The sequence below is a fragment of the Mastomys coucha genome, unplaced genomic scaffold (genome assembly GCF_008632895.1).
Source record: "Mastomys coucha isolate ucsf_1 unplaced genomic scaffold, UCSF_Mcou_1 pScaffold7, whole genome shotgun sequence".
Lineage (NCBI taxonomy): Eukaryota > Metazoa > Chordata > Mammalia > Rodentia > Muridae > Mastomys > Mastomys coucha.
Genome location: NW_022196913.1, coordinates 35,053,242 through 35,072,300, shown reverse-complemented (window position 1 = coordinate 35,072,300; position 19,059 = coordinate 35,053,242). Strand labels below are relative to the sequence as shown.

At 39.3% G+C, this 19,059-nt stretch overlaps 1 protein-coding gene across 3 annotated transcripts in view; it reads left to right on the top strand.

Annotated features, from left to right (window-relative positions):
- Positions 1 to 19,059, top strand: part of Exoc2 (exocyst complex component 2) — a 164,324-nt gene that overhangs the window by 75,257 nt on the left and 70,008 nt on the right. For all 3 annotated transcript variants that reach the window (XM_031359066.1, XM_031359067.1, XM_031359068.1), the window contains exons 11-13: positions 529 to 647; positions 15,787 to 15,912; positions 18,725 to 18,849. In XM_031359066.1, coding sequence (XP_031214926.1) covers positions 529 to 647; positions 15,787 to 15,912; positions 18,725 to 18,849 — 370 coding nt within the window. The remainder of the gene's footprint in view (positions 1 to 528; positions 648 to 15,786; positions 15,913 to 18,724; positions 18,850 to 19,059) is intronic.

Here is a 19,059-nt window from a genome sequence, read left to right as displayed (position 1 = left end):
AAATAAAAACAAGTTTAAATGTAAAGAAATGTTCTCACCAAATCCTTACAACCTTTGGCCTTTGTTGAATTGGTTTTGTCTTTTTTGTTGACTCTTAGGCAAAGAGGTAAATTAAAACCCTACAACTGGGTTAAATGTACTAGCTGCTCTTCTAGAGGACCTACGTTCAATTCTAATACCCACATGGCAGCTCAGAACTGACTGTAACTCCAGTTTCAGGAAATCTAGTACCATCTTCTGACCTTCACAAGCACCAGGAACTCACATGGTACACTTACACAATGAAGGCAAAATATACATGCACATAAAACTTTAAAAAGAATAAAAACCCAACAGTTTTGTCATTTACTATTAAATGAAAACAATGTAGTATATTTCAATATAAACTAAGTATTAAAGACAAATATTGGCAAGTGCTTTACTAGTTTGTTAAATTTTAGTTTTTCTTTAAAAATTGGTAATAATGTTACAACATACCAACCTTTGCCTTTGCTGTTGTAACAGGAGCCTTGTGCTTTGCCTTCTCAGGTATCTTTCTGACCTCCATGCACCTGGTGACCCTGCTTGGCAGTGTATTGGTGCTCAACACAAGTGGACCCTCAAGCTCATGCAAGACTGCAAAGAAGGCCACATGAAGAGCCTAAAAGGCAAGAGATTCTCTTCCAGCTTACTTGCTTGTTAGTGCTTAGTAGATGAGGGAATGAAGATCAGATTTTATTGATCTTGGTGCCTGTACTCATTGTTGTCAGCCCCCTGCCCCACTGCTTAGTACTGCACCTCACAGTACCAAAGTAAGTGCCAAAAGTAAAAGAGAGCACTTTTCAGAAATCTGCAGATTTTGTTGACTAATGGTATTGACAAAACTTTATTTTATAAAAGAGTTAATTTTACAAGGGTGAACATGATTCTGTAGAAACTGTATCAGTCCTTGATAAGTTCTGTTCTTCATCAGACATATCCAGAGTCACTTGTGAATCAGGCAAGTACCAAATGCTAGATAGACAGTGGTGAGTGAAAGAGAAGCAGGCCCTGCCTCCTGGAGCTACTAGTAGAAGAAAGGAAACATATTAAACATGCAGCTAGGCAATTAAAATATTGAGACCAGTAATAAAGAGAAAAATGACAAAGGTTTTCAAGGAAGGTAGCTGAGAAGAGTATTTCACAGAGTCAGTTTGAGAAGATAGCTTACAGGGATCCTTATAGACTAAGAACCAGAAGTAGTTTCCAGATACCTTCTAGCTCGAGTAAGGAACTGCTGTCTAGGACTCTGGGGTAAGTTTTAAAAAGGAAATTAAAGCTATGTTTGTTTGTATGTTTATTGACTTGTCTTTGTTTAATTCTGTCATTCAGCAAAAATGTTAGTGACTGTGCTTCAGTTGTAAGTGTATTCCCAAGGGTCTGATTTGTATGTGCTTCCAGCGTGGTGAGGAGGCAACAGGTAGAACTGACCATTCGAATGCTGGATAATATGTCACTTCCTAAGACAAGAGAAGTTCTAAGTGGCACAGTAGCTCAGAGGAACAAATTGTGATCTAGGCTTTGAGGGTCAGGAAAGGGGTGTTGTGAGATCTGTACTGGAAGAAAGAAGAAAGATCTGGACTTGAGGAAAAACTATTCTAGAAAGAACACCAGAGAGCCAGAGGCAGCCTTGTGTTCTCTGTGACTGAAGCGAAACATGTGATGAAAGCTACGAGAGTTTAGGCTACAGTAAAAATGATGAAGTAATAGACCTTGTTAGCTGCTGGGAGGAGTTTGGAAGTTGTCCAGAGAGCAGTGAGGGAAAGATGGAATTGTGCAAGCAGGGAAACATTGTATTTTTGCATTCCATGTGGAGAATGGACAAAGAGGGATTTTGTAACAGCAGAATGATGCCAGTGTGAAGTTCCGGGGTGGAGTCATGGCTGTTTAGGAAGTAGCATGGACAGCACTTGGGTAGGAAGTAGGAACAGGAGGAATAACTGCCTGGAGTAGTTCATTAATGTGGTGGTGCTGTTGAGAACTTGGGAACATAGAGTTTGCCCCCAACTCTCATTTGACAGGTTAAGTTTGGACCTGTCTGTCATACAAGAAGACAGATCTATTCAAGAGGTAGTTGGTGTTAAAGATTCAGAGACTTGGGCTGGTGAGATGGCTCAGCAGGTAAGAGCACTGACTGCTCTTCCAAAGGTCCTGAGTTCGGATCCCAGCAACCACATGGTGGATCACAACTACCGGTAATGAGATTGGACGCCCTCTTCTGGTGCATCTGAAGACAGCTGTAGTAAATTATGCCAGAGCAAGCGGGGCCAGCAGAGGTCCTGAGATCAACAGCAGCCACACACATGATAGCTCACAGCCATCTGTACAGCTACAATGTACTCATACATATAAAATAAATAAAAATAAATCTTAAAAAAAAAAAAGATTCAGAGACTTGGAGGTTGTTTGTGTCCAGACTGTCTCTTGATATTCATGCATTTATTCATGAAGATGGGAAAAAAAAAAAACAAAAAAACCAAGAGCAGAATCTGGAAGGGCCTCATTAAGTGACAAGGAGAAGAGAAGCCTGAATGGCAACAGTGAAGAGGTGGCCACAGGGACAGCATGACCACATGACAACATGTTTTCAAAACCAGAGATTAATGTTCCTGGTTTTAAAATTAAGAGAGAAGAACAAAGGCATCATGGGTTGAGCAGCAAGGGTGCTGCTGTATCCTCTGTGAGAGTAGCTGCAGCGCCTTAGGCACCTGGGGAGGCAGTACTGACCAGCCAGGTCCTGGGAATGTGGAGGACCAAACAACAGGGGTTCAGCATAGTGGCACCACAGAGTGGTAGCTGGAAAGAGAGCCTTCATTTGTAGTGTATTTGTCAGTAGTGAGCTGTCTTTAGTGTATGTGATTTTTCAGTTCCAATTCTGTTTCTGAGTTTGATACTTTGGAAACCCCAGATGCCACAGTCTCAATTGTCAATTGTTTTGTATTTGTTGCAAGGGAGAATGACAGTATGTGATATGGAACAACTTTGGAAATCTTACAAGTCCTTTTACATACACATGTTAGCTAGTCATTTTTGAGTCTACTCTGTTCTGTTGACTGACCATCAGAATCTTGGTATGGTTTTAACATCTATCATTTACTTGCCTTTCATAGGCATGTCCAGCTTTTTGACATTGTGTCAGAAAATTGTGGTCTACATAGTTCAAGTTTTCAAGCTTGAGAGTTTACAAAACAAACAAACCAGCCCACCCAACAGACAGACAAAACAAGAAAGGAATAAAATCCAGAATCTAACTTTATGTAAATTTATTGTAATGTGCTAGGCCTTATTTATGGCTATCATGTGGCTCATGTAACCCGCAGGTTAAAGACTGGCCTTGCCTGCTAGGTTCTCTGACACAGAGTACAGGCCACATGTATACAGGTTGTATCATCGGTGTGCTGGTTGTTGTGCTAGAGTCATAAGACAGTGCTGAGCAGACCTCTGGAGCTTTGGGCCTATGGAACAGATAAATTTTTCAAATGCCATAAATGCATGTTTGATAGTAATTGTAAAAAGGTTTGGAAGCGCAGAATGTAGACTCTTAGGAAGTCTATTACATGATTACCTAGCCTGGTAGCAGGGAGACAGGGAAGGTTTCTGGATTGGTGCTCAACACTGTCATTGCTTGCTTGCCACACACAGGATGCATTATGACAATGGACTTTCTTATTTATGCTTGTCTAAAGAGATAATTTAGTATGAAAGTATACAGATTTCTGAGATATTTCCCATGCTCGTTTGAAGACAACATCCCAGAAAATTTCATGCCACCTTTGCCTGAGAGAACTGATGACCAATAATATTCTATCACTGAAAGATTTGAATCTTGTTTTTCCTCCATACTAGGGTTGGGAGCATGGCGCTTGTCTGTCCTAGACAAGTGTTCTATCCCCTAACTGCATGCCCAGCCCCTGTTTTCAACTTCATGCTATGTATCTTATGTATGTATGTATTAATGTACTAAAAATGAGCATTTCAAAAGAGAAAGTGAAAAGGCATTACGTGTAATCAGATCCCTCTCACGTTTTTTTTCCTGAAAATTTGTATAGAACTTCCTCATTAATTGAGAGAATGTTAGTTACAAGCTTTACATAGTTTATTTTGTAGGTTGTTTTTCTTAATTATAAGTAAAGCACAGTACCTTACAGCTCTTTGAACCACTCTGCAGACTTCATGGCAGTACCATGTAATTTCCTAAACTCATTATGCAAATTTAAATAGGTTATTGTCAAATTTAATTTTTCCTTTAGTCTTCTGAATAGGCTTAAATTTACCTTTGTTTTGTTACTAATAAATGCTAATATGAATTATTTAAATAATTTTAAACATTAGTTTTTATTCTTTAAAAGGTCCTTACATTTATACGATGTATATTGAGCATTTAACTAACATTATCTTTTTTTCGATTTCTCCATTTCCCTTTCAACTTTTATGCCTTTTTCATTTTTCTTTTTGTTATTAATAACCCCAAGTCTAATTAGTGCTGAATGTAAATAATTTTAACATATAACATTTAATTAAAAGATTGATGTGATCTTTTGAAGAAGCAGTTTTATTATTTCATTTTAGAAAACTACATGTATGCACATGCACATACACACAGTGCTGGGGACTGAATTTGGGGCCTTACACATGCCTCTGTCATGCGTGCACGCACACACACACACACACACACACACTCACACTGACACCCCATATATGTAGGCATACACAATTTCTCTTATACCTAGCTTAGTTTAATCAGTTGTTAGCTAATCCTTCACCTATTACTTCTCTCTCCCTCATTCTATATTATTTGAAGTTGACTACATCTGTGCATTTTTTAGAGGCAAGGGCTATTTAAAAATTTTAAATTGAAGTACCAATATCAGTATTTGAAATCTCAATAATTTATTTCTATCTGGGGGTGTCTTGTTTGTTTGTTTGTTTTGAGACAGTATCTTTTTATGAAGCCCTGGCTGGCCTAGAACTTGCAGTGGTCCTCTGGTGTTAGTCTTCTGAGTCCTGGAATTGCAGGCATATACTACTGTGCCTAATCTTAATAATTTATTAATAACAAATACCTGTTAATTTTTAAGTTCAATTTAATTTTAGCTAGAGTCCTTCCTAGGTGTTTATGCTATATCTTCTTTTATACTTGATCTTAACCAAAAACCAGGAAGCAATGCTGCCCTCACTTTTGACTTCTGTAGATGAGTTGGCAGATGTGCTAGTACACGTGCAGAGTTTGTTTCCTAGCACAGAGAGCCAGTTATTAGGGGAAATGTATTTGCTTTGACCCTTTCTGCAGAAGGATGTTTTCTTGTCAGCATTATATGTATATATACTGTTGGCTACACTACCCCTTTAACATGCACAGTTTGACAGGCAGTGTAATGATGGTGTACAGGTCTGTGTGCAAGGGGCAGTCTTTAGCTAAAATACATGCCTTAAGTATAAGTTTACAGGAAATAAACAGTTGTTCTCTCATGTAATCTAGAGTTGTTGGTGAACTTGTAACAGACATTTAAAATTTTCTTAAGTCTGTTATAACATAAGGCAGAGTGGAAGAAGATCCACTAAGTATATGGGTCCTCCATCAGTCATACTTTCCTAATGTGATATGTTGGATTTCCCTTATGAGGAGGTGCCACAGGAACCGCTGGCAGATCTACCTTCTCAGTACACACTGACAGTGGGAAGGAGTGTGTGTCCAGATATTTTTTTGGTTGCACCATCCTGTTCTCTCCAGGCCTATGAATCACAACATACCAGTCCACAGGTCCCTGTGCTGCACTGTTGTAGCAAGTATTCCATCAGACTGGGATTTCTCTGGCAGGAAGGCAAGCTACTTAGGAAGATCTGTACTGAAACTTCCCAACTGTATTGAAACTTCCCAACCTAGATGAGCCAAGTCTACTTTCTGTGCTTTTTGATGCTCATTTTCTATCATCGGTAGATTTTATTAAGGAAAAGTTGTACAGTACTAATGCATTGATCTCAGCTTAAGTATGTGATATGAGTTAGCACTGAGAAGGCGAAGGTGACTTCTAGAAGAGGCCCAGAAATTATGGTTGCATTTGAGCAGGATACCTCTAGCTTTCTCTCTAGAGCTTCAGGACTCAGGAGTGGCAGGGATGGAAAAAGTCATTGCCATCAGCCTACCTGATGGTACTGTGGCTTAATTTGACTGATCCGCGTGTGCTTGATTTGACTGATCCGCGTGTTCAGAGACAGAGTGCCTGATTGCCTGGCAGGTACAAGCTTGGTGGTATTGATTGTAGCTGTCTGTTGAAGGCTCTAGCATGTGAGAAGGTGACTAATATTCCAGCTGTCAGACGCTGTTTAGAGGTAGTGTGTGTGTTCTGAAATGATGATGCCTGCATTTCATCTAGCACTCTGTTGTCAAGGTGCCATGGTTCTCAGAGGGACCCTCATTTCACAATGAAAGCTGGCTGTCCTTTCAAATTAGAAACAGTAGATCTGAAGGCTTTCTGTTCTAGTCACTGCACTTAAACTACTAACTCTGGAGAAGAGAAATGGGTGCAGTTGTTTAAACCCAGACAAAACAGTGGCTAAGAACTAAGACAGTTTGTGAAATAAAACCCAGTTTAAATGGATAGACTATAAATATTAAAAACAGGGAAAGAATTCTTGATGTCTTTAAAAAAAAACAAAATTGGCCATTATACATGACCATGATCTGTATCAAAGACTGGTAGGGCCTCTTTTGGGCTTCAGTTGTTGCAATATTAGTGTACAGTCACCCTGGCAGATGCCTCTCATCAGATGATTCAATGGTAGGACTCACTACCTTCCTTAGAGAGCTGCCATTCCCAGATTCCCTTCCTGGTCCATGGATCCTGACCCTGAAGGTCAGATATGACCTTTGGGATTTTTTTAACATTGATGAAAAGTGTCAGGAGAGAAAACCAATGTTTTATGTTGGAAAAACGTAAGTACTTTTAGTTTTTTCCAAATTTCATAATTTATGTGTATTATAAGACCTGATTTTGAAAGTTTAAATACAGATGCAGGATTTGAGTTTTTCTGTGTTTTTCTAGCCTGAACTGAGTGACTATCTGGTTTCCGGTACCCTGAGTACAAAGCACCCGATACTCTGAACCATTGCACAAATCAAACTTTTTCCACTGTCTGAGGATTGGTCTCTAGGAATTCCTATGAAATAGGTCCAAAATTAGAGTATGTCTTAAGGTTTCCTGGCAGGAAAGGCCTTTGGTTAACCCCTGCTGGGATTCTCAAGCAGGACTTTGAAAGGTGGCCTTCAAAGGTGTCTTCTTCTTTGTTCCTAAAATGGCTTGAGTTTAACTCTCAGACCAGCTGCTGTCTGGTAAACTGGGGGAAAGGCCATCAGCTTGCTGTGACATCTTTGGATCTGTGCTCTAGTTAGGATTTCCAGAAGGACTTCCTAGAATTAGAGCTCAGTGAGGGCCATTTAGAAGAGGAGCCAAAGCTTATGTAAGCAATGAGTTCTTAAAAATAGACACACAACAGAAGGAAGGAACATTCACACATGGCTCGGGTTGTCTTTGAAGACTTAGAGGGGGCATGTCACACCTGATTGGCCTTTTCTCAGTGTTCACAGTGGTGAGTGAGTGGGCTGCAGACAGTGAGCTGCTCACAGCTCCGCATGCTCAAGCCCCTGAGTTTGATGAACTGTAAACCAACCAGCCAACAAAGTAAGATTTTAGTGATTTCACACATCTAGTAGATTGTTAAATACTCACTGATAAAAGTAAAAATATTTGCCCCAAAACTTTAAGATACTAAAGATTTTGTTTTCAGCTGAAGCTCGTTCAGTAGTAGGTATCTACAGTTTGGTTATATTTTATACTGTATAAATAAGCTGTGTTTTTATTGATATTTATCTAAACTATAGCAGTTATCTTTATGTACACATTTTCTACATAAGCATTTTGAATAGTAGGGTTACTAATACAATTCTGATGTTTTCCTAGTATAAGACTGGGGTAATTTCCATGTATTAGAGTAAATTGCAGCCCCCATTAGGGAACTGTTAGCTTCATTGAATTTTCTTTAGAATTATAAAAAAAATTTCCATAGTTAAGACAGTAGACATAGGTTATTTACATATTAAATATTTTTAAAAACTTATAACTTTTATTTTAAAGTTATAGTGTGGTTTGTACATTAGGAAGGGTCCATTATGGAGTTCATTTCTTGGAGATTGAAACACTGAGATTGAGGAAGTGAGTTTCAAAACGTGTTTACCATAGCACACCTGAATGATAGATAGCCCTTAGGAGGAGAAGAGAAGAGAAGACACTGCTGCAGCAAGTGCGGGTAGACTCTGCTTAATGTGCATATTTTTCCTACAGCCAAGTCCTCTGTTGTTGGGAACATAACCCCTGGGCAGTGTGGCAGTGTCTAGTTGCAGACTCCTTGGAGGGAGTCCTTCACCTGGACAGTGGTTCTTTTGCATACTGTTAATAATTGTGTGTTTTAAATTGACTTTAGAAGAGGGAATGTTTGGCAGAATTTGGTACCTGTTTTAAGTCTGGGAGCTCTAAGGGATACACAGGATGAAGTGGATGTAGGAGAGGGAAGCATGGAGAAGTGTTGAGCCCAACCAAGGGAGGGCAAGGGTTTCCATTCTCTATCCTGTGTGTGTGTGTGTGTGTGTGTGTGTGTGTGTGTGTGTGTGTGTTTTGTTTTTCAGAAGCAGGAAGAACATCATGAATTGGATTCAGAGTGCCCACATTAGAAATTGCTGTTGGTGTCTAAAAGTGGCATAAGTGTATATAAACAGTTGTATTTGCCAGAGTACAAATTGACAATTTCTGAAAACACAATTGATTGTAGATTTTGAAATATGTATATAATTTGATGACTGTCTTAGTTTACTTTTCTGTTGCTGTGATAAAACACTGACCAAAGCTGATTGCAGGTAGAAAGAAGGTTTCATTTCAGCTGATGAACTATAGTCCATCATTGAGAAGTCAGGCAGGAACTCAGCAGGGGCAGAGTCAAAACTCTGGAGACAGAACTAAAGCAGAAGCCCTGGAGGAATGCTGTTTACTGTCTTGCTCAGCTTGGTTTCTTATTCAAGCCAAGCCCATCTGCCCAGGGGTGGCATCCCCCACAGGCCCTCCCACTTGAACCATTAATCAAGAAAATGTTCCACAGACTTCCTACAGACTAGTGTGATGGAGGCATTTTCTCAGTTGAAGTTCTTCCCAGATAACTCTTTGACTTGTGTCAAGTTGACAAAAAATTAATGAGCACAATGAGAATTTTACCTTTCAAATAAAAATAAAGACCAATAATTGCTACCAGTAACTTAGGCACTCTTTTAAAAAGCTGCAAGACTTTATGAATTAGGTTTGCCTTTTCAGTGGTGTTTTGGGTCTGCACAGTAGAGTAACAGCTGTTCTGTGTGTCATAGGGAAGAACTGGATTTTGTTCTCTTATTAAGAGATTTGTTCACCTTTCTGTTTTACATAGGTAGATCACAAATGCTTTGTCAAAGGGCCTCTTCTATGGGTCCCCCTCCCCTCCAACAGATTCTCCGTGGCTTTCATACAGCTTGAAAACTTCTTGCAGTGAGGGCCACTTCTACTTGGTCCTAACTAATCCTGTCCTTTTTTCCTAATAGAAATTAAGGTTTGACACTAAATTTTGGGTTCACTCAGTTTAGAACATGTACAAGGTAATAGTAAAACGGTGACATTTGTATTTTTATTCTGTATTCTCTGATTTTTATAATTTTTGGTTTGTATAACATAGACATATTTTCCTCAAAAGCACAGGTTACTCTTTTTTGGTTATTCCTATACCCACTTTATTATAAACTATTTCACTGGCCAGTTGGCTGTTCTAGCACCTTGAAAGGTCACATCTTTAATTTTGCTTTCAAAATTTATTTCCTTTTCTAAACTGTTGTTTTCATGTTGAAGTACATACCAGAAATGTGGTCTAGAACCCAGGGAAGCTCAAATGTAAGTGAGGCAAGTTGAATGGTGACTAAGTCCTTTGGGTTAATTTGGATTAAATTATTCCCTTGAAATTGAGGAAATCGCTCTGTTGGAGCTTCTAATATATAGAATCAGAAGATCAAAGAGTGTTTTTATCTGTTGACACAGGTCTAATTCGTGAGGAATTTGTAATTCTGCCTTGATACACCCACCCCCACCCCAGCCTTGGCATTGAAATTCCTCTGTGTAGTGCTTGAAAGGAATCCTGCCCTGCCTCTGCCTGAAGGCTCCTGGGCCTACATGTTTGGTCAACAAGCAACAGTGGGTGGTCGGGCTGCAGCACAGGACAAGGGCCTGCTGTGCACAGGAAAGTGTGTTCAAAGGTGTTTAAGGGTGGTGAGGAAGTAGGCTGCCCTCCTGAGTCTGGGGCTGTGGATCAGTGTCCCCCTGCACTCCCGTGTCCCCCCCCCCTCATTGTAGACTGTGAGAAACTTGCCACAGGAGGCATGAAAACACAGTGAAGGTGTCCCCTGGCTACACAGCTGCAGGATTCATGTATGGAGCCTGCTAAACAAAGTTTAACAAATATTTGTATTTAAAATAGGAAAATCCTTGCTTTTAAAAAATGTGATACATGATAATCAAGATATATGACACATATTAAAGTTTCCTTTCTTTTTTATAGAATTTTCTAAAAGTCCTTATTGGTATTTGAAATTGATTGTTTCAAGTTTACACATTAAGTTTGTGAGCTTCACAAGAGTTTCTTTCTGAAACAATTAAAAGCTGAAGAGCTTTTATCTAGTAGAAATTCCACAGTTTGTAGAAATCAGAAATGTTTCAGATTTATATCAAATGGTGACAAATGGTGACATGACCAGGACCTTTAGTGGTCCTAGGAACACATACGCTACTTCTGAACCAAACTTCTAACTAGTTTTCTCTTAGTAAAAGTAGATTTCTGTTCTGTTTTATGTTATTTCAAAAATAATTTCCAGATTTAATGTTTGTTTTAATTTGTTCTGCATACTTTACATTAGAAGAAACATATAAAGAATGTTGCTTCTTGAGGTTATAGAAAATTTAACTGGAAAAATAAGACACCAACTTTTGATTGTGTATGAGTTTAATGTTGTGTCTCACAGGGTCTTTTCTTTTAGACATTTGGTAAAATCATATAAGTTGATGCTAGTTTCGGAAACTGACGGATGCAGCTAGATGTGAGGCTTTCCTTCCAGAATTGTGTTGGTGTTGTTTCTGGCCCTGCGTGGACTGTCAGAAGGAAGCTCTATGCTGAGGACCTGTGCTGCAGGACTCTGCCTACTTGAGATTTCCAGAGTCATCTCTGCATGGTAGTTATGCAGCAGATAGCTTCCACAGATCCATAGTGAAGGGGGTTTTAATCTTATGAGTCATTCATTCGTTCGTTCATTCATTCGTTCATTCATTCATTCAAGGCATAGTTTCAGTTCATGTTCAATGTGAAGTGGCAAACTTTATACCTTCAATCAAATAACAACTGCCGGTCAAAACGTATGCTTTCCACTTTGTTCATACAAATGACACAAAACTTCAGATTGAAACTCTGAGTCATAAAGTAGTAATTTTAGAGATAGAAGGGCTTCATAGTTGTGCTATTTAAGGCATTAATCTTTGTAGCTTTATTTTTCAATATAGTATGTGGCTATTGATAGTTATGGACTTTCTTTTCATATGAATTTCTACTGCTGGTCCTAATGTGAGGGACTGTTAGTAAATGCAGTAGCCTTATATTTGACAGTAAAGTTTTCAAATCTTTCTGTGTGCTGCAGATGATGTAGCTCAAAGATACAATGGAGTCAGTCCTTATCCCCAGTGTTGCCAGGAGCTTCCTTCCCCAAAGTTCCATTCATCAAAAATCTTAAGAGTTTTGTTTTTTGAGAAATATTATGTCTAAGAAAGCAATTGATTTGTTAAAATTCATGTTAACTTAGTATTAGTTTGAAAAACACAGGGCCAAATTTTGTTCTCTGTCACCTACAGAGAAGGCCAATGCAAACACTAAAGCCTGAAATGTGTGGTGATGGAGAACATTGTTCTCAACTGATTCCTAGTGGCCAGGTCTATGAGCTTTCAAGGAAAATATACAAAGTGACACTATCTTCAGTTGTATATGCTTTTTTGTAAAAAGATGGTCTTCAATTACATATGCTTTTTTAAAAAAGATGATTTTATTTTAAGTTATGTATGTGTTTGCGAGTCTGTGTGTGGGTATGTGCACATGGGTACCGGTGTCCAGGAGGCCAAAGAAGGGACAGAGTTGCCCTGGAGCTGGCCGGCCCCATGTGAGTACTGGGAACTGAGTGCAGGTGTCCCAAAAGAGCAGCAAGTCTTCTTCACCACCCATCATCTCTTCAGACCTAGTTGTGTGTGCTTTGTGTAATAAACAGATTCTTTCAAGCTTCTTGTATCATATCATAAGGTCTAAATGAAGAAAATGTTGACTTTTGTAGAGAATTTTAAAGTCTTATACTGATTCTATAGTTTACAAAAAAAAGTGTTTCTTCTGTTCTTCATTGTCCTGTAGAAATACTCACTATCAAAACAACTTATCTGTAATCATCTTGAGAAATAAAAGTATTGAGTCACATAATTGAAGCTTTAAAGAAATGTCAGAATCTACAAGGCCTTTTGATTTTTGACATGGTAATAATATGTGATATATGGTTTGTTTAAAATACATGTCTGAATAAATTTCCTCCTAAACTCATACCTCCCCTGGCATTACGTAACACACTGTGAGACCTTTGGTCAGAGGAGAGAAACTAAACCTTGGGAAGAAAAACTCTAGATTAGTACCCACTGCTTAGCTGGAGGGTTTAAAAAGTGATTCTCAATCTTCCTAATAGGGCTGTGACCCTTTAATACAGTTCCTCATGTTGTGGTGACCCCAACCATAAAATTATTGTTGTTACTACTTTATAACTGTAATTTCGCTACTGTTATGAAATATAATGTAAATGTTTTTGAGAGTTAGTTGCTGAAGGGGTCAGGACCCACAGTTTGAGGCCAGTTGCTTAAACTCTTGCATGTAGCCCTGCAGCACCACCTTCTGGTCATTCAGCTCACATGTTTACAGAGATAACTTTCAAGTGCCAGTTGGACCTGCTGGGCACATGCTTTCACCTACCTGCTCTGAGTTTTTGCTAGTAATGCTAATTACCAGGTAAGCAATTCTTTAATGTGTAGCTAGCAGAGCACTGATGTGGTGCTTTCTGACAGAACAGAACATTATTAATATCATTGTTAAAGAAAGCGATAAACCAATCTTTACATTTCAAAATTCAAGCTTTCTTAAACTACAAATAATATCAAACCATTTTACTTAAAGTCAAAACACCAGTTATGGAGAAAAACATTTTTTGAGGATCCACTTAAGCAATGCTAATTCCGATATTTGTGGAAATGTAGATAATATATTTTCATGAGGCTAGAAAATCTTTCCTACTTAATCATAAATGTACAGCCTTAGATCCCATGATAATAATGTAGAATATATATTCATAAAATAAAGTATTTTGTGATGTTTCAAATATTCATATTTATACATATTATGAATTTTCATATATTTTAAACATATTACTAAACTTAAGTAAGCCCCTTTATCTTTCTGATATATCAGAAAATTAGTGTTTGATATTAATTTCCTCTATATGTAGTAACAGTGAAGACTATATAAACTGCAGTGTGTAAAATGTCATAAACCTTGAAAATTTCCACACAGATTTCCCATTTAATATGGAAAGAAATCAGTTAGAGATAGCTTTATCCTATTTGTCTGAATTCGTTTGTTACAGATGCTGTGCAGAGGTAGGTGTCAGGGTTGAGGCTTTACTCTTGCTCAGTTGGATTTAAAGTTAGTCATGGTGGTAAAGTCCAGGCAGCAGATTCTATCCACAGTCAGGAAGCAGAGAACAAGGAGGCTTTGTGTTCAGCTAGCATGCTCCTTTCTGTGCAAGCTAGAACCCAAGGTCAGAGAACAGTACTGCCTACTTTAGCATGCGCCTTCCCACCTTAACCCAAGTCAACATAACCCCTTTTCGTGTAGAGGAGGCTTGTAAATCCATTAATATCGACTATCATACTTATTGTTTGCAGTTTTCAGCTTCACATCATATACCACCTATTTTACTGTACATTCTGGATTAGATGTAGTATGTTTTAAAGTAGGAATAGATAAGCAGCAATTAGCACAGTCATTAGAACAGGGTCCACAAATAATTGTATTCCACTTAGGAAGGAAGGAAAGGGGGGAGGGAGGGAGGAAGGAAAGAAGGAAGGAAATTATCCAAGTGACATAACTTTCATTCTGTAAAACCCACTGTAAAATGTAACCAGTACTATATCATGTTTGGTGATGCACAGTGACAGGGACTCATGAACAAAGGTCCTGTTCCTTCTCACTGTATTCTGTGAGTAGCAACTTAAGTTATATTGAACTGTTTATTGACTTATTTTCTGCCCCAGGTCAACTAGAATCTAAACTCCCCAGAACAATGCACATAGGATTGCTCAGCAAATGCTTGATAGATGTTATTGAGTAGCTGTCATCTGTGTTGCCATAAAAATACCACCTTATTCTCATCAAGCAATTATTTTAATTTATAAGTGGTACTTTTCTTTAGAACTTGAAAATATCCATATGCTTTTAAAATTGAATTAGAAACAGTTTTTAGTAAGTAACTTGAAATCAGTCACTCATATCTTGAGGGAGTTGTCTGTAGAAGGTCCAGTGACATGGGGAAGAGAGATAAAATACTCAGTTCTTGTTACCCAAGGAGACAATGAGCTGGCTTGGAGGTGAACAGCACAGACAACATGAAGTTGGCAGGGTGGAGTGCATCCTGAGTGATGGCGGAGGCAGTGGAGGTGGAAAGTAGTTTGATTTGGGGCAGCACAGGCCAGACAGTAGCTGTGGTGGTTGTATCTTTAAGGATAGACATTTATATGGATGAAGAGGCCTGCTGGTGGAGAAAGTGGGAAATGAGGAGAGAGCAGATGAGGCCTCCTTCCTCCCCTACCCCTCAGCCAACACCAAGAAGAAAAAGATCCATATTTGTTAGCACTTTGGGACAAGATTTCATGTAGCCCAGGCTGGCCTGAACATGCTTATGTAGCTAAAGCTGGCATTAAACTCGGGATCCTCCTTCGGCCACCTCCTAAGTGCTCCACAGATGTGGAGTTTCTTGACAGAAGTAGAATGTTTAGCTCCTACAATGTTAACTATGTTAGGTTAGAAGGATTCAGATTTGGTGGCTGTGACATAGGGAATCAAATCCCATATTCCAAAGGGACAGCAGTGAAAGCAAGTGAGCATGTGTAAGCTGTGGCATTCATGTGTGCAGGGGAATGAGAAGCACGGCATGGAAGCCTGCGGGTTTCTGTCTAAGCACGGGTCTTGTTTTGTAGCCTTTGAGTTCTTAATGTCTACCTTTGCAGTGTTACCACACCTGGTTTTGCTGCATGCTTTCTCAAATTACACGTTAATTGCACCATGTTGTCTCTTAGAACTTACTTGGTATTAAGCCAGAGTGGTGAGTCGAGTTAAGCACATGTAATATAATGGAACTGACTTTGTAAACCTCTTTAGGGCTACAAGTAACTCAGTAGCAGAACTTTCACATGAGGGCCTGGACTCAATCCTCAGCACCACAAGAAATAGAAGACCGAAAACTCTTTATAGAAATTTTTACTTAAATTCTTTACTTAAAAGATTGGAATGGTTGAGCAAGAAAGAGATGTGAAGAAGCACTACCTTAGATTAAACTACACAGAAATACCATCTCTCTTCCAGGTAACCCAGGCCCGCACAGCCCCATGCTCGACCTAGATAATGATGTGCGCCCCTCAGTGTTGGGCCATCTCAGTCAGACAGCATCACTGAAGAGGGGGAGCAGCTTTCAGTCTGGCCGAGATGACAGTAAGTTATCACCCCTACTTCTATGTGTTCTTTTAAACTTAGATACTTTGAAGGGATGTGGTAAAAAGACTCCATTGCATTCTTAAGAAAATTGGCAGGTAGTAAAAAGATGAAAGAGTATCGTATGATACTCTTGAGTTCCCCCCATTCTGCATGGGGCGAACCCTGGAACCACACCATTTTGCACAGGCCTCGATGATCAAGCAACAGAGTGTTAAGTAGTAAGGTCCTGGATGACTGAGCAACAGTAAGTACTTGTAGCACATCCAGCACCATGGTGTCTGTCTGACAGCACTGCCCAGACCTGTCAGGCTTCTCCATTGCCATGAGCTAGGACAAAGTTATTTATCCGCCATAAAAGATCTGCTGAACTCAGCTTTTGGAATCATTTTGCTGTTTTTTTTTTTTTTAAATAATTGTTCAGTAATTTTCATATAAAATGGTTTCAGCTCTAATACTTACTGCATTTAAGAAAGGACCTAAATTTACTTTTTACTTCTGTTGTGGTTTTTCAAATGTTTTGTTTTTAAGTCAGCCAGAAGTCAGGATCATTTTCATGATCAGCTCCTTTGAGACTGGTGTGTGGAGCATGCATTTCCCAGCAGAGAATGCATGTGCTACAGGCAATTGTTCCACGGTGAGAATGCAGAGTAGTAGCAGTGGTCAGAGAGCTGACTTGTGGGATAACAGTACTCCTTTTTAGAAAATGCCGTGGAACTGCTACAGTCAGGCAACTCTCCCAGTGCTTTAGTTTAAAGGGTTAATTTGGGAGCAAAAAAGAGTGCACAGTAGTGAAGAGCTCTTGGTGCTCTTGCAGAAGGCACTTGTGTGGTTCTCAGAACCCAAGTGATGGTTCACAACATCTGTATGGAACTCCAGTTGTAGGGGATCCAGTGCCCTTGTCTCCTTTCCATTAGCATCCGGCTGGCTATGGCATGTGCATTCCAGGCAGCATGGTGTCTGCCCTTAGTATAAGGTAGTTTGGTGCTATCAGTTCCTTTTGGGGAAAATGGCCATGTTGTCAGATGAAGTCTGCTTCTTGGTAGACTTGCCTTATGTTGAACTTGTCTGTTCTAGAAACTATGAAGGCAGAGCTTGCTCAGTTAGTCAACAGTCCACATAGATCAGGTCAGAAGTGATTGATAAGCACACAGATAATCTTCAGGCTCTCACCAGGGGAACAAATAAAAGTTTCCAACACCCTTAGATATAAAGAACCAGGCCTTTTACTTAAGAAAATGAATTTAAAACTTTCTCCCACAATATGGAAATGCTAATGTGCCCTACCATGCAGAGGCCCTAAGCTGGCAAAAGGCAGGTTCCATGCTTCTGAAGCTCAGGAAGTCCTCAGTCTTGTTCCTGACCGTGGCGATTATAAAAGGCAGTAATACTTAAGTCCCACAAAGCCCCCAGAGTCTTGTTCTGTGTGGCCTTGGGTTTGGGGGCTTGTTTGTTGGTGAGAATACAATAAAGCTGCTGCTTTCATGTTCTGAGAGTGGCAGAAACCCTTTGCGCGTAATGATGTCTTCTCAGCAGTACCTATGGCTGTACTTTTTGACCCAGTGATTCTTGTAGGATTTATTCTTATTGTACAAATGCTAAATGAGGAGAATTTCATTTAGTGAAAACTTGTTAATTTGAATAACCCAAAATAAAATCATCTATAGAAATGCTGTCTGTATGAATATGAAATTCCAGGAACCAGTGATGAGAAGTGGAGAGCGCCAAACTGTGAAAAATACAGCAATACAGGACTTTTTGACAGTAAAGAGAACATATTTATATTTGCTTCCATATATAAAAAGTACTAGACAAAGAATTATAAGAAACCTGGTCACAGCTCTTTATCAATGGCAAACAGGGGAGGGGCATTTTAAAATAAATCTGCTGCACCCCTGTCTCACTGGAGTACAATGCCAACACTTTTGTCTGTTTTTTGTTTTTTTGGTTTTTTTTTCTGTTTACCTGGAGTCTTTCTCTGATTAGGATAGAACCCATGGTATTATGTGTGCTATACAAGTTTCAGACACTGAGCCAAAAGGCAACCCTGCCTAGGGATACCTATCTTCCCTTGGGCCTTCTTTATTACTTAGTTCCTTTAGGTCTGCAGATTGTAGCATGGTTGTCCTATACATTATAGCTAAAGCCCACTTAATAGTGAGTTTAAACCATGTGTGTGTTTCTGGATCTGAATTAGCTCACTCAGGATGCTATTTTCTAGTTCCATCCATTTGCATGCAAATTTCATGGTGTCATTGTTTATAATTGAATAGTATACCATTGTGTAGAGATATACCATGTTTCCTTTATCCATTCTTTGGCTGAGGTTCATCTAGGTTGTTTCCAGTTTCTGGGTATTATGAATAAAGCTGCTATGAGCATAGTTGAGCAGATGTCCCTTTGCTATGGTGGTGCATCTTTTTGGTATAGTGGCCCAAGAGGAGACTGTTTGCAGGCAGCTAGGCAGAGGCTCTTTTCTGTATTTGGAAGAGCTTGAGCTCTAGGAGACCTCCAAGCCCACACCCACAGTGACACACTTCCTCCAACAATGCCACACCTCCTAATAGTGCCACTTCCCATGGGCCAAGAATATTCAAACCACCATGCTGGCAGTCCTTAGAACAAGGGTGAAGCACTGTCCTCTGAGACCTTGGCAGCTGCTCTCCCCTTTCCCACTGCCTGGTATTGCCAGTAGAATGATGAGAGAAGTGCCTCATCAGCAAGAAGGGAAAGGGGCAGGGCCTGTGTTTCAGTAGATTTTTCTTCTTGATTCACAAATGTACTGATAGTATTTTATTCTTTTACCCTTTAGCATGGAGGTACAAGACTCCCCACAGAGTGGCATTTGTTGAAAAATTAACCAAGCTTGTATTAAGTCAGCTGCCTAACTTCTGGAAACTCTGGATTTCATATGTTAATGGAAGTCTTTTCAGTGAGGTATGTATACACTTGTGACTACAGATCACTGAATTTCTAGGCTGAAAACTAAGGCTTTAGGGTTCTTTTAAAAAGTCTTAGATGTCTAATACCTTTACCAATTTTGCATATTTAAAAAAATTTAACCAACTTTATTATTAAAGAAACTGGCAGTTAAATAAATACACCACACACCAAAATTAGCCATTTTCACATTTTTTTTTTTTTTTT